Source organism: Ananas comosus, linkage group 7, assembly GCF_001540865.1.
Source record: "Ananas comosus cultivar F153 linkage group 7, ASM154086v1, whole genome shotgun sequence".
NCBI classification, from domain to species: Eukaryota; Viridiplantae; Streptophyta; class Magnoliopsida; order Poales; family Bromeliaceae; genus Ananas; species Ananas comosus.
Genome location: NC_033627.1, coordinates 14,242,420 through 14,259,175, shown reverse-complemented (window position 1 = coordinate 14,259,175; position 16,756 = coordinate 14,242,420). Strand labels below are relative to the sequence as shown.

Here is a 16,756-nt window from a genome sequence, read left to right as displayed (position 1 = left end):
GAGGATCCTTGTGTACATTGTGAGATTTTATAGCTTGTTAGACCATCAATTATCAGTCGGTGGTTCCACTCATGAAAGAGAGGAGAGCATGAAGAAAAGGCGACAAAAATAAGGAGAAGCGTAAAATAAAAGACAAAAAAAAGTGTAAAAGAATGTATATATATACTTGATAGAACTTTATTAAATCAATCTTTCTTGAAAGTGAAGTTTGAGAAAGAAAATAAAAGAAAAGGAAATAACAAAAGAAGTGAGGGATTTTTTTAATTTTTTTATTTTTTTTTTTTGTTCTTGATTTGTATCTAAGAACTTGCAGAAGAAGATGAAGTGAGTGTCGAGTGAGCTGGCCATGAAAGGAACTACAAATTGGACTTGTTACCTCTCGAAGCTTCATTGGAAAAGCATTTTGATCGTGCATGATGCACTGTATGTGCATGTGTTAGCTTTTAATTTCCATGATTGATGCTCCTAAAAGCTAAGCAATGTAAAGAGAAGCCATAGAGTGTTGTTATCAGAAAGCCTCGCCATTTAACATGCATTGGACATGATTGCGCAGGAAACATCCTTCAAGCACAAGCCATTCCCTTTTTCAATGTGTTGCATTCGATCCGGTCGGTTTTATCGTACGCGGGTTCAGATTAGTTTCATTGAATTCGAGTCTGAACTCAAAAAGTTAGATATTTTCTATGCATAAATATAATAAGTCTGATCGAATTTGGATCGAGTTAGAAGTGTTTGAGCGGTCCATTGGCAACATTACAAGCAACAGTGGTAGTGCACCCTTTTTAGAAATGGCCCTAATTAAAAAGGTCGAAATGGAAGGACCAGAGGACCAGAATGAGAAGATGATACCTGGTTCTCTTAAGAAGAAAAAAAACATATGTGACTAGATATCCCATTAATTAGTTGAATCTAATCACATTTCTCTTACATCTTTAGTTTAATAATTAAGCGGCATGAGTGCAAAAATTTCTTATCAAGTCATAAATTCTTTTCAAAGTCCCTTAAATATTTTTTACTGGAGTTAGAAGTAGAATTTTAAATCCGAATTTTTATTTTTATGACTCAACAACTTATTTAGATTTTATGTTTTTAATACTACAACTTGTATCTATGGAGATATGTTAATATTGAAATTGAGCCGAATAGGTGTTGACATGTAGCTAGCTAGGCCACAATTCTACACCCACACGACGAAGGTCAGAATGGATCAACTTACAATCAAGATCCATAGACATATATTGTATCTATACAGTTTAAACGAATTAGTTGTCCCTTTCTTGTAGGTCGAGCTTTTAAAAATACAATTAGAACCAACAATTTATGAGTGGTATCAAACCATGCAACGAATCTCATTGAACTTGTTGGCAGATAAGCCAACATCCTATCCACGCGGCAGTTTATACTTTGGAGTATAAATTAATTAACCAGAGTGGAAACATGCTAAAACTTACTATTAACCTGTTTGTTTTATTAGGAAAATATTGCAACAATTTTTATCCTATTGGCATAGGTGGATACTCAAAAATCCCCTCTTCCATTTGGTGGTGGTTGGTCCCCTTTCTCTTTTTGGTGGTCAACAAAAGCTCTATGTCCGTGCTTGACCCGTTCAACCCTCTTGTCGCATTGCACAAAGGAATCACAAATTATTTAATAGACACCCTCTAACTAACATCTAGGATCTTGTAAATTTGTTATTATTATTTTTCTCTTTTTCTTGAGATTTTGTTTCATTTTGTTTTTGATTTTTCTGATATGCGAATTTTTGGCGATGTTTACATATACATTGCGGATCTTTTGATCTAATGTGAAATGACCATCGTTCTCCTAAAGTTACTTTATCAGATAATTGTTCTAGTACAACTAACTAAATATGAGTAATCCAAATCTCATGTAAAATTAAACTACATAGATATTTTGATCTCTTATTTTTTACTTTTTTGTTTCTTTCTTTCGATGTTATGCCTAGTTTGACAAGTACCTATATTTCATTAGACAAAAACTTATAATGTTAACAGAACAACTGTTACTATCAATATATACTTGATTCTACTAACTCTATCAACTATACTAGATCTTGTAAAACATGAATACAATATTAATATATTAATTACAGAAATAAAACTATGGGGCAATTGCACCTAACTTTTGGAGGTCCCCATGCTCAAAAAAAGTACAGGGAAAAAGGTTCCATGCAAAGTGGGTTCATACCAAGCAAACTTTGATTTCCATGAACCCTTTGCGATAGTCATATATAGCCTATAAATAGCCCTTCCTAATCCTAGGTTTGGAGAGAAACCCACGGCTGTTTCAACACTTATTAAAGATAACTTGGCATATTAGTGTTGTATATAATCCTCTATGTTTGGCCTTTTTAAGCATTGTGAGATATTTTATTAACAAAATGTACCAATTCTTAGCTAGAAAACATCTATAAAATCTCAAAAATTCTCTGGTTATTTACAGCTTAGGAGCAACAACTTGATATATATATATTATATATATGATCATGTGACATAATCAATTTTCATCCTCTTAACTAGCATGGTGGGAACAAATGATGAGAGATACTGAAATGGTTTAAAAGCTTAAGCCCTTTCCGCAATAAACAAAGCAAGTGTAGAGACCAAAGTAAAAATACTTTGTAAGATCTAGTATATAGGTCATAGATATAGTGTAATCCATCCTATAGAATTCGACGTATGTAACATACTACGTTTTAAAACACAATATCTTTTAAAATTCTTTTACCCATAAGTAAAACCAATCAACAATTAATTTTGCATTTTTTTTTCGCAAGAAATATATGCCTATATACACGTGTTAATTATTGGAGTTAATAATCGTTCTTAAGAATTTATACAATGTAATATTATTGAATAAAATAACCGAACGTCCCTAGAGCAAGTGGCAAATGGTTTGATGGTTGGTATTCGAGACCCAAGTTCGAATCCTAGTTGATTCACATTTCTAGCTAAGTTTATTTCTAAATAAAATAAACGAAGCGGGTAGCGTGCTATCTATCTCTTAAAAAAAAAAAAATTGAATAAAGTATTATTTAAATAGTACTAATGAAAAAAACCATTATACTAAATTCCTTCAACTTCATTGTTTTATGATTATAATAATAAATTTAGAAACACTAAACTAGAGTATTTAATGATTTTACACCTTATAATGTTATTCGTAATTTCCTTAAAAAAAAAAATAGTAAAAATTTTTATTTATCAACATATATTCGAAGGCCAATTTGCATAAAAAATCTACTTATTTTGGGCTTTTGCAAAATCGGGCCATCTTTTTCGTTTTTGCAGATTCGGTCCGCTTTTTCAGCAAACTAACCAAAATACCCTTTTTACTTTTTCTCTTTCCTCTTTCTCTCTCCTTTTTTTTTTTTTTCTCGTTCTTTTCTTTCTTTTCCATGGACGCTGCCCGCGCCGTGCTGGAGCGGAGCNTTTTTTTTTTTTGCTTTTTTCTTTTCTTTTATTCTCCGACTCTTCTCCACCGTCTCCGACGACGACGCATCTCTCGTCCTTTCCCGCCCTTCTCATCTCTCCCTCTCCCTCATTCTCTGCCGCCTCCGACGACGATGCAACTTCGCCGGCGCCGACGTCGACACTATGGAGGTCACTGCGGCGCTACAGGCTCGGAGCGGGGGTCCTTAGCGGCGTCGTCGCCGGCACCATGGCTGTTGGCAGATAGGGTGACAAAAAAAAATTATAGAAAAAACAGAATAAAAAATAATGTTAAAAAATTATATAAAAAGAAGGATGAAGATGAAATTGTATCGTTAATTACAAAAAAATTATAAATTACACTACTTAAGATGTAAACTGCTGCTTTAAGATGAAAATTATACTCTTTGAACGAAAATTACACCTTTTGGGTAATATTTACACTGTTTCTATTCTTATTGTACTTTTTCAGATGTAAACTGCATTCATTAAAATGAAAATTATACTCTTTAAACGAAAGTTGCACTGTTTTCCTCTTGTTGCACCATTTCTCCTCTTGTTACACTATTTTTTATCTTAAACTGCACCCTTTTAAGAGATATTTATACTGTTTCTCCTCTTGTTGCACTGTTTCTCCTCTTGTTGCACCATTTCTGCGTAAACAAGAGGAGAAATAGTGCAACAAGAGGAGAAACAGTGCAACAAGAGAAGAAACTGCACTGTTTTAAGAGATATATACTGTTTCTCCTTTTATTGCACCATTTCTGTGTAAACAAGAGAAGAAATAGTGCAACAAGAGGAGAAACTGCACTGTTTTAGGAGATATATCTACTGTTTCTTCTCTTGTTGCACTGTTTCTCCTCTTGTTGTACCATTTCTGTGTAAACAATAGGAGAAATAGTGCAACAAGAGGAGAAACAGTGCAATAAGAAAAAAAACTGCACCCTTTTAAGAGATATTTGCATTATTTCTGTGTAAATAAGAGGAGAAATAGTGTAACAAGATGATAAATCGTCGTCGGAGGCTGTAGCGCCGCAGAGACCTCTACGGTGTCGACGTCAGCGCCGGCGAAGATAAATCGTCGTCGGAGGCGGCAGAAAATGAGGAAGAGGGAAAGATGAGAAGGGTGGAGAAGGGCGAGAGAGGCGTCGTCGTCGGAGACGATGGAGAAGAGTCGGAGAAGAAAAGAAAAGAAAAAAGCAAAAAAAAAAAGTCGTGGCACGGCCTTGCCGGGGTCGGAGGTGAGGAATGTGGGGGGTGCATGGACGAGGGCGAGGGCGAGGGCGAGAGCATGAGGGTGAGAGGCGAGACGAACCGTTTCCGCCTCCGCTCCGCCTCCGCTCTGCCGGCGAGAAAAAAGAAAGAACGAGAGAAACGAAAAAGAGAGAAAGAGGAAAGAGAAAAAATAATAAAGGTATTTTGGTCAGTTTGCTGAAAAAATAGACCGAATCTGTAAAAATAAGAAAGATAGCCCGATTTTATGAAAGCTCAAAATAAGTAAATTTTTTATACAAATTGACCTATATTCCAATAAAAGCAAAATGTAAAAGTAAAAAATTCACCTCTCCGTCATGCTTCGGTAACGTACACGTGGCTAGCGAGTGTCAAAACCGTAATTAATTCCCTCTCGTGCCACGTGGCGGTCTGTGATTGGTCGGTCAAGAGAACCGCATTTTTCCCGTAAAACGCGTGGGAACCCGCGGCGCTGAATTCAACGGCTGGTGAATGTTGATCGTGGCCATCCTACGGTCCATAAATTCGCCTCACGAGACCAATCACAAGCCGTGTTGCTCCTCCACACGGCGCCTCGTGATTCCCGTCCGTGATCTTATCCAAAATCAACGGTCCAGATAAGCACCAGTTCGTAACTGTTTAAACTTGGTAGGTGGAAAAAGTCTTCGGTGTAGTAACGGCTATATTATTATTTATTAATCATTATTATTGTTATTATTATTAGTAGGTTTGTTAGAGGTACATGTGAACTCCCTATTTGGTTCGTAACTAAAATCAAAATATACATTTTTATTTAAAATTTAAATAAAAATAATGTTTTTATTTGTTAGTTCATTTTTTAATTTAAATGAATTAGATTTTGAATGTTTTTTTATTTGAATTTCAAATTGAAAAACTGGAGACAGGAACATAAACGATAATATTTAGATTGTTAAAAAGGAAGAGAAAAAAAAATTAAGGTAATAATTCATTATGGAGACGATCATTAATATTATAATTTCTGGATGTTATCAGTGATGCATAATTGATTATTATTTTACTCTGAATTAATTGTCACACTCCATTCTTAGATTAGAAGATGAATATTGTAATTTCTATTTTTTTATTGATTCTATTAATTATCTTTAAGAAATTGCTTTGAAAAATGAAAAAAAAAGGTCTAAAATAAGAGTTTTGAGTCCTAACTCTTAAATCAGACGTTTTAATTTAATACTTTTTATATCAACACCAAAAACTAATGATCAAGCAAATTATTTTATTTTATATATATATATATATTATATTATATATATATTATCATATCATCGATCATATACTATTCATCATCTATCACTAAACTATAATTAAACCATAATCTCAATTTAGGAGCAAAAACGATGGCTTTTGTAGAAGCGCTTTTTTCAGAGCATTCTTCGGACGCGTTCTGTGCTCTCCTTTTCTCTCTATAAATTCACAACTTCCATTTTCCTCGAAAAGGAAACGCAAATAAAGGAGCTTCTTTTACGCTCTTCCCTCTCGCAATCTCGAATCCAATTAGGGCGATCGACGCACCAAAGCACCATTAATGGCCGCAAAATCTATATTGTGTAGTGTTTGTTATACCATCTCTGTAAATCTCTTGTTTTGCTCTCTCTCGATCTCTTTGGCTTCGATTGGTTTTGTGGGATTTTGTTGCTATGATTTTGTCAAATTAGAGAATTTTGGTTAGGGTTTGATCAATTGGCGCACGGGAGTAAGGCGAAGTTTCGGTTTGGATTTAGGATTAGTATTGATTTCGAATTCTAGGTTAGTTTGATTCAAAGAGGGCAATTTTTTTTTGAACGTTTGAATCTTTTTAGTGTTTTTGTCAGTTTAAGGTTTTTGTCTATCAGATCAATTCATAATTTTGATTCACTATATTAATATTATCGGGTGGGTTTTTTTTTTCCTTTTTTTTGCGATCTATATGTAATTTATGTTGGAATTTTTTTTTTTATATATATAAGTTACAGTGTCAACCCATTGTGCTGAAACAGCAAACTGGACTCCACTAGTGTGAAATTACAGCTTACTTCATCAAAAAAAAGGAAAAAAAGTGGTGAAATATTAAATTGGAAATTGAACATAAAAAGGAGAAGCGAAAAAAGTTGGAATCTTTTAACTTTATCTTTGTGTGATTTGCCTGTTTGGTTGCAATTGAATTTAGGGGTGTTATTTGGTGCCCAATGTCCCCATCACCATGGTAGGTTTGTGCTCCTAACTAATGGTTTGTGCTTCTGGATTGTTTCTGACTTGTGGTGGGGGCATCTTCACCATTTCCCTCTGACAAATGCCTTTCCTTAATGCCATTGTGTGAATTGCTCTTATGTGATATTATGCATGTCTTTATTGGTTTGATGTCGATTTCCTACCAGAATTTTCCAATGCTACCAATCTCTTTCACCAGTATTATAGATCAATAAATATCTACAACTTTGTAATCTGTTCAAACCTTTTATATATATATATATATATAAAATCCAATTTTGACCGTATTTTGCATCACATGAATGGTTATTTTGTTCTTCAACTATCAGCGAAATTCATGTTTACTTGCTCTTATCTTTTAGTATCTACCGCAATAATTGTACAGTGCATGCTCGCTTTCTCAATGAATTTGATTGATGATAATTGGACCCACAATGCTAGCGTAGCTTTAACTTGTAATAATAGGGTAGTGTGGGAGTATTCAATTAATTGCATTTGACTTTACTTGTTAATGATTTTCTCAGGGCTTAAATATACGATGTTTAGTTCATAATATGTTTTTTAAAATGCGAGATTTTTTTTTATATACTATGTCTGCTGCTGCCGCCCATGTTGTTTATACCTTATATTATTTGATCTTCCATCATTGAGATGCATGATCTGAAGGAAACAAATAAAAAAACAGCCACCGTGACGTAGTGTGAAATGGTTACCTTGCTTGCCATATGCTAAACATAGTTGTTACCCGTAAAATTTTTCCATTAGGGAAAGGACAAAAGTTAATTTTATAATGCTTCTATAGGTACTACTCTATGTATGGACATGTCGAGAAACTAGCTGAAGAGATTAAAAAAGGTGCCTCGTCTGTTGAAGGAGTCGAAGCAAAGCTGTGGCAGGTCCATCATCTTCGCTCTTCATATTGCGCCTTCGTATTGATTTTCTTACAGATTCTCATTGATGTCCTCTATTTATCTTTATTATACACTGACATATATACTCAGTGCACAATTAACATTTATATGGATATTCCTCCAAAATCTAAATTTTGATATATGCTATTCAGTGAATGTTATATTATTCATGTATACACTTGTGCGTACAAATTACTCTTCTTTTTCTTTTTCTTTTTTTTAAATAAAATCAACTCTTCGCACGAAATGGATGACTTCAAAAGCAAGGTAGAAATTTTTTTTTTTTTTAAGGGGGAAAAGAGAAAAGACGACTGAAGTTTGAGGGGCATATATGAACTTCTAGTTTGACAGGGGGATATATGTAAAAGCCCCTAATCATTATTTTGCCAGATAGTACATCAGCATGTTGAGTTAGGTATAGACAAGGGGAAGATTATTGTCGGGCTATAAATCTATTATAATGATGACTAATTGGCTATAGTTCTATATTAACCTGACCTACTTTTATATTAAATCAACCTGTTTATGACCGCTTGTTTGGTAGTTGGTCTACATCTACAAGCATCTTATTGGAGCTTGTTTCTACACAACAAACAAACAAACGAAGAACCTTGAATCCAAGAACCTCGAATCCAACCTACCACATCATAGTTAAGCCGTACAACATTTTCAATAGCCTTACTTTTATGTTTGTTTCTTTTTTTAAACTTGCGTTTCCATCAAAAAAATTGTATGATATGTTGTCCATTTCTGTTTGAACTTTGAACTGAGTGTTTTGCCAAATAAAAAATAGCGTATACCATCAATTAACCGAATATTCTATCAGGCTACAAAATATTCCACGTAAAAAGCTTGAAATAACAATAATTTTTAACACACAGAAATGAAGAAAAATAACTGTAAGGTTAGGTAGCAAAAATGAAACTTTTATTGTTGAAAGATCCATTTCGAATTGAGCTATTGTGTGTATTTTGACCTAATCTTTATTAGAATGTTTAACTTTTGAATGAACAGGTACCTGAGACACTCCCGGAAGAAGTGCTTGCGAAGATGAGTGCTCCTCCTAAAAGCGACATCCCCATTATCACGCCCAATGAACTAGCTGAAGCTGACGGAATCCTCTTCGGGTTCCCTACGAGGTTTGGTATGATGGCCGCCCAATTCAAAGCATTCCTCGATGCGACTGGTGGCCTCTGGAGAATGCAGCAGCTCGCAGGCAAGCCCGCTGGTCTCTTCTACAGCACTGGTTCACAAGGCGGCGGTCAAGAGACTACCCCGTAAGTCTCTTGTTGCATTAGACTTTCAAATTTAGTCGGTAAAGTTCGACCCAAGTTACAGTTCCATCCTTGGATTTCCTGTTTAGACAATTTAGTTCCTAGAGTTTAGCATGTGCTTCCATTAATCTACCATCTAAACAAATGCCCTGTCACCATTACTGTTCATACTAAGACACTGAAAAGTGCCATGTTAGTGCATTCCAATGATGATGCTGACGTGTTCACTAGGGAGTTGTTGTAGCTTGTGACAAAGAGTGATCAAGATATTCTACAAGGCCTCTACGTGGTCCAAAAATTCAACAAAAAATTGAAATTGAAGGACATCATTGTTACTGGGGAGCAAATTCAGGATTAAACTGCTAAACCTGAAAATGAAAATATGGGATGCAAAAGAAATATAAGTTTTAATTGCATCTCTTAGGATGTAATCAAAATATTGCTCAAACCTGTTCTCAATTTTCTTTTCTTTTTTTTTGAGGAGAAACTCCGTACTTAATCAGTCCGTTTATCTATGTTAGAATGATGTAAAAGCAGTACTGCTGTTTGAAGTCATACTATCTTTGATATTCACAGATCAATCTGAGTAGATAGTGGGTCTTAACCTAATATGAAAATGATTAACAACATTGATCTTTATTCACCACACACGCGTCTTTCTCTTTTCGTTCTTTATTCACCACACACGCGTCTTTCTATTTTCATTCAGGTTGACAGCCATTACTCAACTGGCCCACCACGGAATGATCTTTGTGCCTATCGGCTACACTTTCGGGGCTGGCATGTTCGAGATGGAGAAAATAAAAGGAGGTAGCCCCTACGGTTCCGGTACTTTTGCTGGAGACGGTTCGAGGCTACCATCTGAGCTCGAACTCGAACAAGCCTTTCATCAGGGCAAGTACTTTGCATCCATCGCAAAGAAGCTCAAAGGATCAGCCTAAACTCATTCGCATTTCTATATGCCTTTGATTCCCCATTGTGTTATAATAAATTATGGGTTTTCATCGATCTTCTTATTAGTATGATTTGATATTTATGTGTTTTCTTAGCACATTGGTTGATTATGTAAGGGTGGTTTGTATGTTAATGTTGTCAAAGTTACATGTATGTCTCTTTTTTATATATATATATATATTTTTTTTTCATTTTTCTCATATGAAACTGTTATTTGTTAGTTGATATATATGAAAATGACTGATATTTGGTGTCACATGTTTGCTTAGCTTACTGTCATTATCAATCACTACATTATGATCTCATCCTTTTGAATTGAAGTTCTAACCAACTTATCACTTGAAAATGAGATTTTAACTCCATTTTAGTATTTATTATCTAAATTGCTTATCTTTGTAGTATGCTTTAAACTTGTTCGGATTTTCTCAGATCTCTTTTATTGATCTGCCTTCCGCATGAACCAAAATTTTGACTTTTCCTCTTCTTTTTTTATCCTTCTCTGTCGAAATCGCTTTCGAAAAACAGATTCTTGATTCGATTGACAGCTAACCTCGACTTAGCCTTTGATTTCTGGTTTTGTGTCATTTTTGTGCCGCAGTTTTCAACTTTGTTTAATCGAACTTCTTTTTATATGCTTCAAGAAATTCAGATAAAATCAAACTACTGGCGTGTAAGAACTTTCTCTTTTATTTAACTCCCTAATTCAACAAGAATATTGTGAGACAAGTTATTCCTCGCAATGTTCTCCCACTTTTTATTCATCTTTAGAGGAGCTCCTTTTCGTTTTCTTTTTTTTTTTTTAGCTTCTTTTGCTCTAAACAATGAAATGCCTATAAGATAATCACAAATGGATTTTCAATTTTATGTATTTTTATACTGTATATATATTTATGGTTTTCCTAATTGTGGAACAACCCCCTTTTTGTTTTTCTATTTACTGAAATTTTGTTGGATACTGAAATGTTCACGTAACTAAAGCCCAACTTGTAACTATGGAGGTCGACCAATGGGCCTGGCCCAATAGGCCTTCTTAGGTTGTTGGGGCAGAGTTACGATCCATATATGGTACAACGTTTTCTGGAGACCGGTGGGCCTGGCCCAGTATGCCTAGTTTAGCTTTTGCGCTTTCACATTTACAGGCCTTGATAGCCAAATATGTACTTAAAATTCCAAAGCTTATAAATTTGGAGTAATTTTGAGCTGGAATAGTTGCAGTTTAGTTTTGTTCAGTTCTTTGCGTCGAATTGCAATATATCTAAGATAGAAGTGCTTAAGGATCAGGTCGGTATCGCAGCACGGCTGTGCGAGCGATGTGACGCACTATGTAATGGTCAAGAAAAGCGTTTTGCGAAAGCATATATATATAGAGATGCTTCCGCAAGGAGAACTGCAGGAAGAAGCAAGATCATGCAAACTGCTTCATGGGGCTAAGTATATGTAGTACACAACGCAATGCTATGCATGTACCTCTGCATGCGCGCGTTAAATACCCAGTGACTGAGTTGCAATATCAGAATAATATAGGAAATATATATATAAGTGTACATTTTAGCTTGCTTAATTTTTGTCTCCAGTCCACTTTTCTCACATCAAAATTGATCGAAGAGTTGGAAATAAATTAAAGAGCCTTTTTTGATCTGCGGCAGCTACACGAAGACAAATCAACATTCCGATATCGCATCGATCCAATGCTTGACTTGGTGCAAATTAGGCCCATCAAATAATAGTATAAATGTATCCTAAGTGTAGCAGATCAAATCAATATACATTTACAATGTAATTCTTGTACATTATTAATTAACGACTAAAATTTTATCACTGAAATTTATATTGTTCATTGATGTTCACCAAGCCATTCACCTTTTACGTACAAATGCAGTAGTAGAGAGTAAAAGAAATTTAAAATGCTTTAACATCTGGTATCATCACTATATATACCAACCATTATTCCCCTCTAGACTTATTAGTGCTTCATACATCCCCAAACATATCCAAATATTATTGACAAGTTAGTTTGATATATATGATAAAGATTTATATAGTTTTAATTATGTTCCTTTACTTAGGCCTCATGCTAGGAAAAAAAAAATGCTAACTAGTCGCCATATGTTCAATACGAATTCATATTTGTTGAGATATCTTGTAGGATGGGTTAAGCATTACTATTCATAATGTTCATTTTTATGGTTAATTGTCTCAATGTTATCCATCTTAATTTGCAGAATTTCAACATGTAACTATTGTTTCAAATGAGGGCCTATATATTTATTTAGTGCTATTTCTATTTATGTTTTCAGTAGTAACAAATTGTAGTGTATGTGTGTGTGTGTATATATATATATATATGTATATTTCATTGTAGCAAAAGAAAGAAAAAGGAATTTGTGCTCAAAATCGAAAGCTTCAATATGGTACTTCCAATTCTGCTGCATAAAAAATTCCTTGCGAATATCTTAATTTAGCACACTAAAAATATTATTCAAAAAGAATTTCTACTGTGCTCTGTGACAATTATTCCCATCAATGCAATAGAATGTGATTATCCTACTAAAAGCCTGGTTTGGAATATTTTTCTAGCAGAAAAATTCTTCCAATATGGAATGTGATTATATATCTCGCATGCTAGAAGCATGAGAGCTTTTCCTCTCCATCCTGCTCAAGATAAAAAAAATAAAAATAAAAAAAAAAGTCGATCCCCAGTATTCCGAAGGAACCTGATATTGCCAAAGCGATATTTATTCTTCTCAGATTAAAAAGATTTAAAACATGATTAGATATAATATAGATATATATGTGCACTGAGAATAGTAGACATTATTTTCACAATATCAGTTTCTATTATTTTTTTAGAAAAAAAAAAGAAAAAAACTTTGGCATATATATATAGCTTTGTTAGTTAATTCGCGAATTATTGAAAATCCGAATTAAAGAGTCCGTTTACGAATTTTTTTCAAAGAAAATGAATTATTCACAAATTTTTTGGCTAGCGAAATAATTTGCGAATTATTTCCGAATTATTGAAAATCTGAATAAAAAACTTATAATTTTTATATTTAAATATAGAATATCTTATATTTTATACTTTATACTGAATCTGTTTTTTAAGCCAAAATTTTCAATAAATTTAAAAATTAATAAATAAATTTTATACATATTATATCTGTACCGAATTTTTGCCGAATTCGAATTAACTAACTATCATATATGATATATAGTATACAGCACAGGAGGTGAGAGAGAGAGAGAGGCATGGCTTTCCAGTGGGCCACCCTCTGACTTCCACTATCTTCTCCAGAACACACACACACACACACACACACACAAAATAAAAAATAAAAAAAAAAAAAAAAATCAGAAAGTAATTAAGATCCCCCTGAAAATTAAAAAGGGCACACACTTGCCCTTGTCCTCAATGCAATTATTCCTTATTATTATGCTTCTTGACAAAACAAAGAAGGAAACAAGAAGAGGTGGTGGAGTGAGCCCTTGTACACGCATACATCAAACAGGAACAAGACCCACCTTCTTTTTCTCCCTTATACCTCCCCCCCATTCCCATTCCCTTTGCTAAATTCAGCACACATGTAATCACAGTTCCCCAACCCTAAACTAAGCCATAATTTTAATGCCAAATTTAGCACCTGTTCCCATTCCCTAAATTAAACCACCACCACCACCACCTCTTAACAATAGTTACTACACTACTAGTGCAATCATGGTACTAATAATAAATAATTCCATCTAAAGTTCTATTAATTCTCCATGGCCACCTCAGTACATCATGCATGTATCTATATATATATATAGATATAGATATAGATATAGATATTGATATATTCCCCCTTGTAGCTGCCCCAACATAGCCTGTCTTTGAAGGATTGATCATCTCCCTTTCTTTTTCTTCAGCTGGGTTAATCACTTACACTGTTGTTAACTTCTTTTATATTTCTCTTTCCTCCTAACCTATCATTCCTACCTTGCTTTAGCTTCAACAATAATGGCTATGAAGATACATTAATAAATTAGTACCTCTCAGTCTTAACTGGAGAAAAAAAAGAAAAGAAAAAAAAAGGCGCAAATTATCCTAACTCTCTTCTACCTGAATGTTCCTCCAAAGGTAGGGTGCCAGAACTCGACCGTGGCCTCGCTCGCCATCGGATAAGTGCTCGGGACTGGAACAAGACACAATCCTCGGCTCCGGAGGTCCTTCTTCGATTCATCGCCTTCTTTAGACTTCTCCGCGCTCTGAGTTAATAAGCAAATAAAAAACATTAATGAATGACGCATGTAAAAAGTTTCTCTATTTAATTTTTAAAGATGATTTGAGAACTTGCGTGTATGATACCTGTTGTTGTTGCATGGGTTGCCCATTCTTCAAATATGGTGTGCTTAGGAGCTGAGGATCAAGAACATGTGTTAATTTATAACCAGGAGACCATTAAATAATTGGTATTCAGGATAAATGATTAACACTGATCCGTTCTCTAGTTAGTTGGTTAAACTGAAAAAGACTCGTGAGAAGGGTACGTACTCTAATCATTTATATGCGACATTTAGTGTGAATTGAAAATTTATGACAAGAATCTAGCTAGGGAAAAGAGATCGAAGATGCTTACCCCGACTTGATTGTGGAGGAACTTAATGTATTCGATCGCTTCGTGTAGAACCGATGCTGTGTCGGTCTGTAAAAATGGAAGATCGCGCAATTTAGTGATGAAGAACTAACATTAGTAGCTAATGCTTTAAGAAGAGATTTTTCATGGAGAGTGTGGCAAAAGGAAAATAAAAGAGAAGAAGAAGAAGAAGAAGAAAGAGAAAAAAATGTTACCTTTCCAAAAGGTGAGACTAGCTGTTGAAGTGCAGTAATGCGGTCCCCTAATTTTTCCTTCCTCACCTAAAATTATAGAGAAGATCAAAATTAACTCTACCATGATTAATGCTTAAAATGAGTTAGAACCAAACAAAGAAAACAAAATTAGAACTCAAATGGATTAAATTGTAAATGAGTTCATGAAGTACTTTGAAGGTCGGTAACGGGGATGGAGCTTCCACTCGGGGCTTTTTTAATGCAGTTTCGCTTCCGCTCTTCTTTGGCATCGATGCATCTCGATTTGACTGAACAATTAAGAACCAAAGGGAAAAAAAAAAAATCATTGAGCAAGAACTCAAACTATATGTAGCATCTTAATCCGCAGTATATATATATAGGCTTTACCTTCACCATGAAATTACTGCAGCTGGGCAGTTTCGGCTCAAACGCCGGCATGACGAACTGCGACGGCACCGAATTAGGGTAGAACCCGGACTTGGCTTCGTTGACAGCGGTCGCCGATGCATTCCAAAAGGGAGTGTTATTGGAGAAGTGCAGCGGATTACTACTACCTTCTTGATCCTTCAATACTGGCCAATTAGTGCCGTGGAACGCCGTGGCCATCGGAGTTTCGGTGGGCTGGTCATAGTAAACCGACTGCTGGGGCTTTGCATCAGCTTCGAGTAGGGTTTGCAGATGCATGACCGGCGGGCAACCGTAGGCCGTCGGAGCTAGGGCATAGCTAGTGATGACACTACAGTCGGGCGCGGGATCGTTGGTCGAGCTCGGGTGGTGTTGGTGGTGATCTAGTAGGAAATTCTGGCTCATGCTTGGTTCGAGCTCGGGCTCGATCGAACCCTGCCGGAAATTGTAGGGCCTTGTGCTCATATCTTCTTGGAGCATGGCATGGAAGCTGTTCTCAGCTTTTCCACTGCTTCTTCTGCACATATCAAAATCAACCAATTAAGTTGAATCAAGCATAAATTAATATATACATGTGTGTGTTCATTTGATGATAGAAGAGAGATCGAGGGACTTACAATTGATCATGCCCCCAATCCATGAAGTGAGCGGAGAGGGAGAAGGAGTCGGCGAACGACGAGCCGACATGATCAGAAGGAAGAGCAGATCCTCGGGGGGCATCTGCGATAGCTGTTGAGCACGAGACGGAGCCTGGCGCGTCGACGAAGCCGCCACCACCGCCGCTGCTGCTCGGGCCGGGATTGAACCACCAGCTCCCTCCTCTGCATATCCTTGCGTCAAGATCATCTGCCATGTTCTTCTCCTCTTCTTTATTCCCTTGTTATCTCTTTTTTACAATGAACAAAATTGCTCTTGGCTTATTAATTGGTGACTGCTTTGGTTATTGGTTGGAATAAAATTAAAGGATTGGGAAAGAAGAGAACGGGTTTTTATATGAAACCCCAGGGTTGGATGTTTGTAGAAAACAAGTAGACTTGTTGGGGAGCTGACCTTATGGAGTGTGGAGGGGTGGAGGGGGGAAGTGAATGGACATGGTTTTTTTTTTTTTTTTCCCTATGTTAATTATATATGGAATAGACTTATAGACCCTTGAATTTTATTTTTGCTTTATTGGTATTCTTTAATACTTTAACTATTTTAATTTAAAATGATTGTAAATTAAATTAGAAATTTGTTAAAATTTAATTACAAATATATATCCATAGTTCATGGAACTAAAAAGTTATTGAACAATTATTAGATTAACCAGATCTTTAATGAAGATGATTAAATAATATAAATTAGGAGAATCAAAAGTTAAGGAAATGTTAATAAAAAGTTCTTGTATTTTTCTGAAAAGCAGTTATATTTTGGTCTCTTTTAACTTTCCTCTTTCCTTTGATTTGTTATTTCGTTCTTTTTCAGTTTTATTAA

The 16,756-nt window shown here is 35.2% G+C and overlaps 2 protein-coding genes across 2 annotated transcripts; one reads left to right on the top strand and one right to left on the bottom strand.

Moving 5' to 3' along the window:
• Window positions 6,210-10,306, top strand: LOC109713332 (NAD(P)H dehydrogenase (quinone) FQR1). The gene is made up of 4 exons (XM_020237358.1): window positions 6,210-6,271; window positions 7,714-7,807; window positions 8,837-9,099; window positions 9,806-10,306. The coding sequence occupies exons 2-4, from the start codon at window positions 7,724-7,726 to the stop codon at window positions 10,035-10,037; spliced, it is 579 nt and encodes a 192-aa protein (XP_020092947.1). The 5' UTR covers window positions 6,210-6,271; window positions 7,714-7,723; the 3' UTR covers window positions 10,038-10,306.
• LOC109712474 (transcription factor bHLH123-like) lies at window positions 13,425-16,369 on the bottom strand. The gene is made up of 8 exons (XM_020236054.1): window positions 15,901-16,369; window positions 15,266-15,800; window positions 15,070-15,165; window positions 14,879-14,944; window positions 14,667-14,732; window positions 14,396-14,446; window positions 14,150-14,295; window positions 13,425-14,051 (listed from the first exon to the last, which is right to left on the bottom strand). The coding sequence occupies exons 1-8, from the start codon at window positions 16,134-16,136 to the stop codon at window positions 14,039-14,041; spliced, it is 1,209 nt and encodes a 402-aa protein (XP_020091643.1). The 5' UTR covers window positions 16,137-16,369; the 3' UTR covers window positions 13,425-14,038.

Coding starts and splice junctions, on each gene's coding strand:
- LOC109713332 (XM_020237358.1), top strand. CDS start 7,724: ATGTATGGACATGTCGAGAAACTAGCTGAAGAGATTAAAAAAGGTGCC. Junction 7,808..8,836: donor TCGAAGCAAAGCTGTGGCAG/GTCCATCATCTT, acceptor TTGAATGAACAG/GTACCTGAGACACTCCCGGA. Junction 9,100..9,805: donor GGCGGTCAAGAGACTACCCC/GTAAGTCTCTTG, acceptor ATTTTCATTCAG/GTTGACAGCCATTACTCAAC.
- LOC109712474 (XM_020236054.1), bottom strand. CDS start 16,136: ATGGCAGATGATCTTGACGCAAGGATATGCAGAGGAGGGAGCTGGTGG. Junction 14,733..14,878: donor TAGTCTCACCTTTTGGAAAG/GTAACATTTTTT, acceptor CCATTTTTACAG/ACCGACACAGCATCGGTTCT. Junction 14,296..14,395: donor AACCCATGCAACAACAACAG/GTATCATACACG, acceptor TTATTAACTCAG/AGCGCGGAGAAGTCTAAAGA.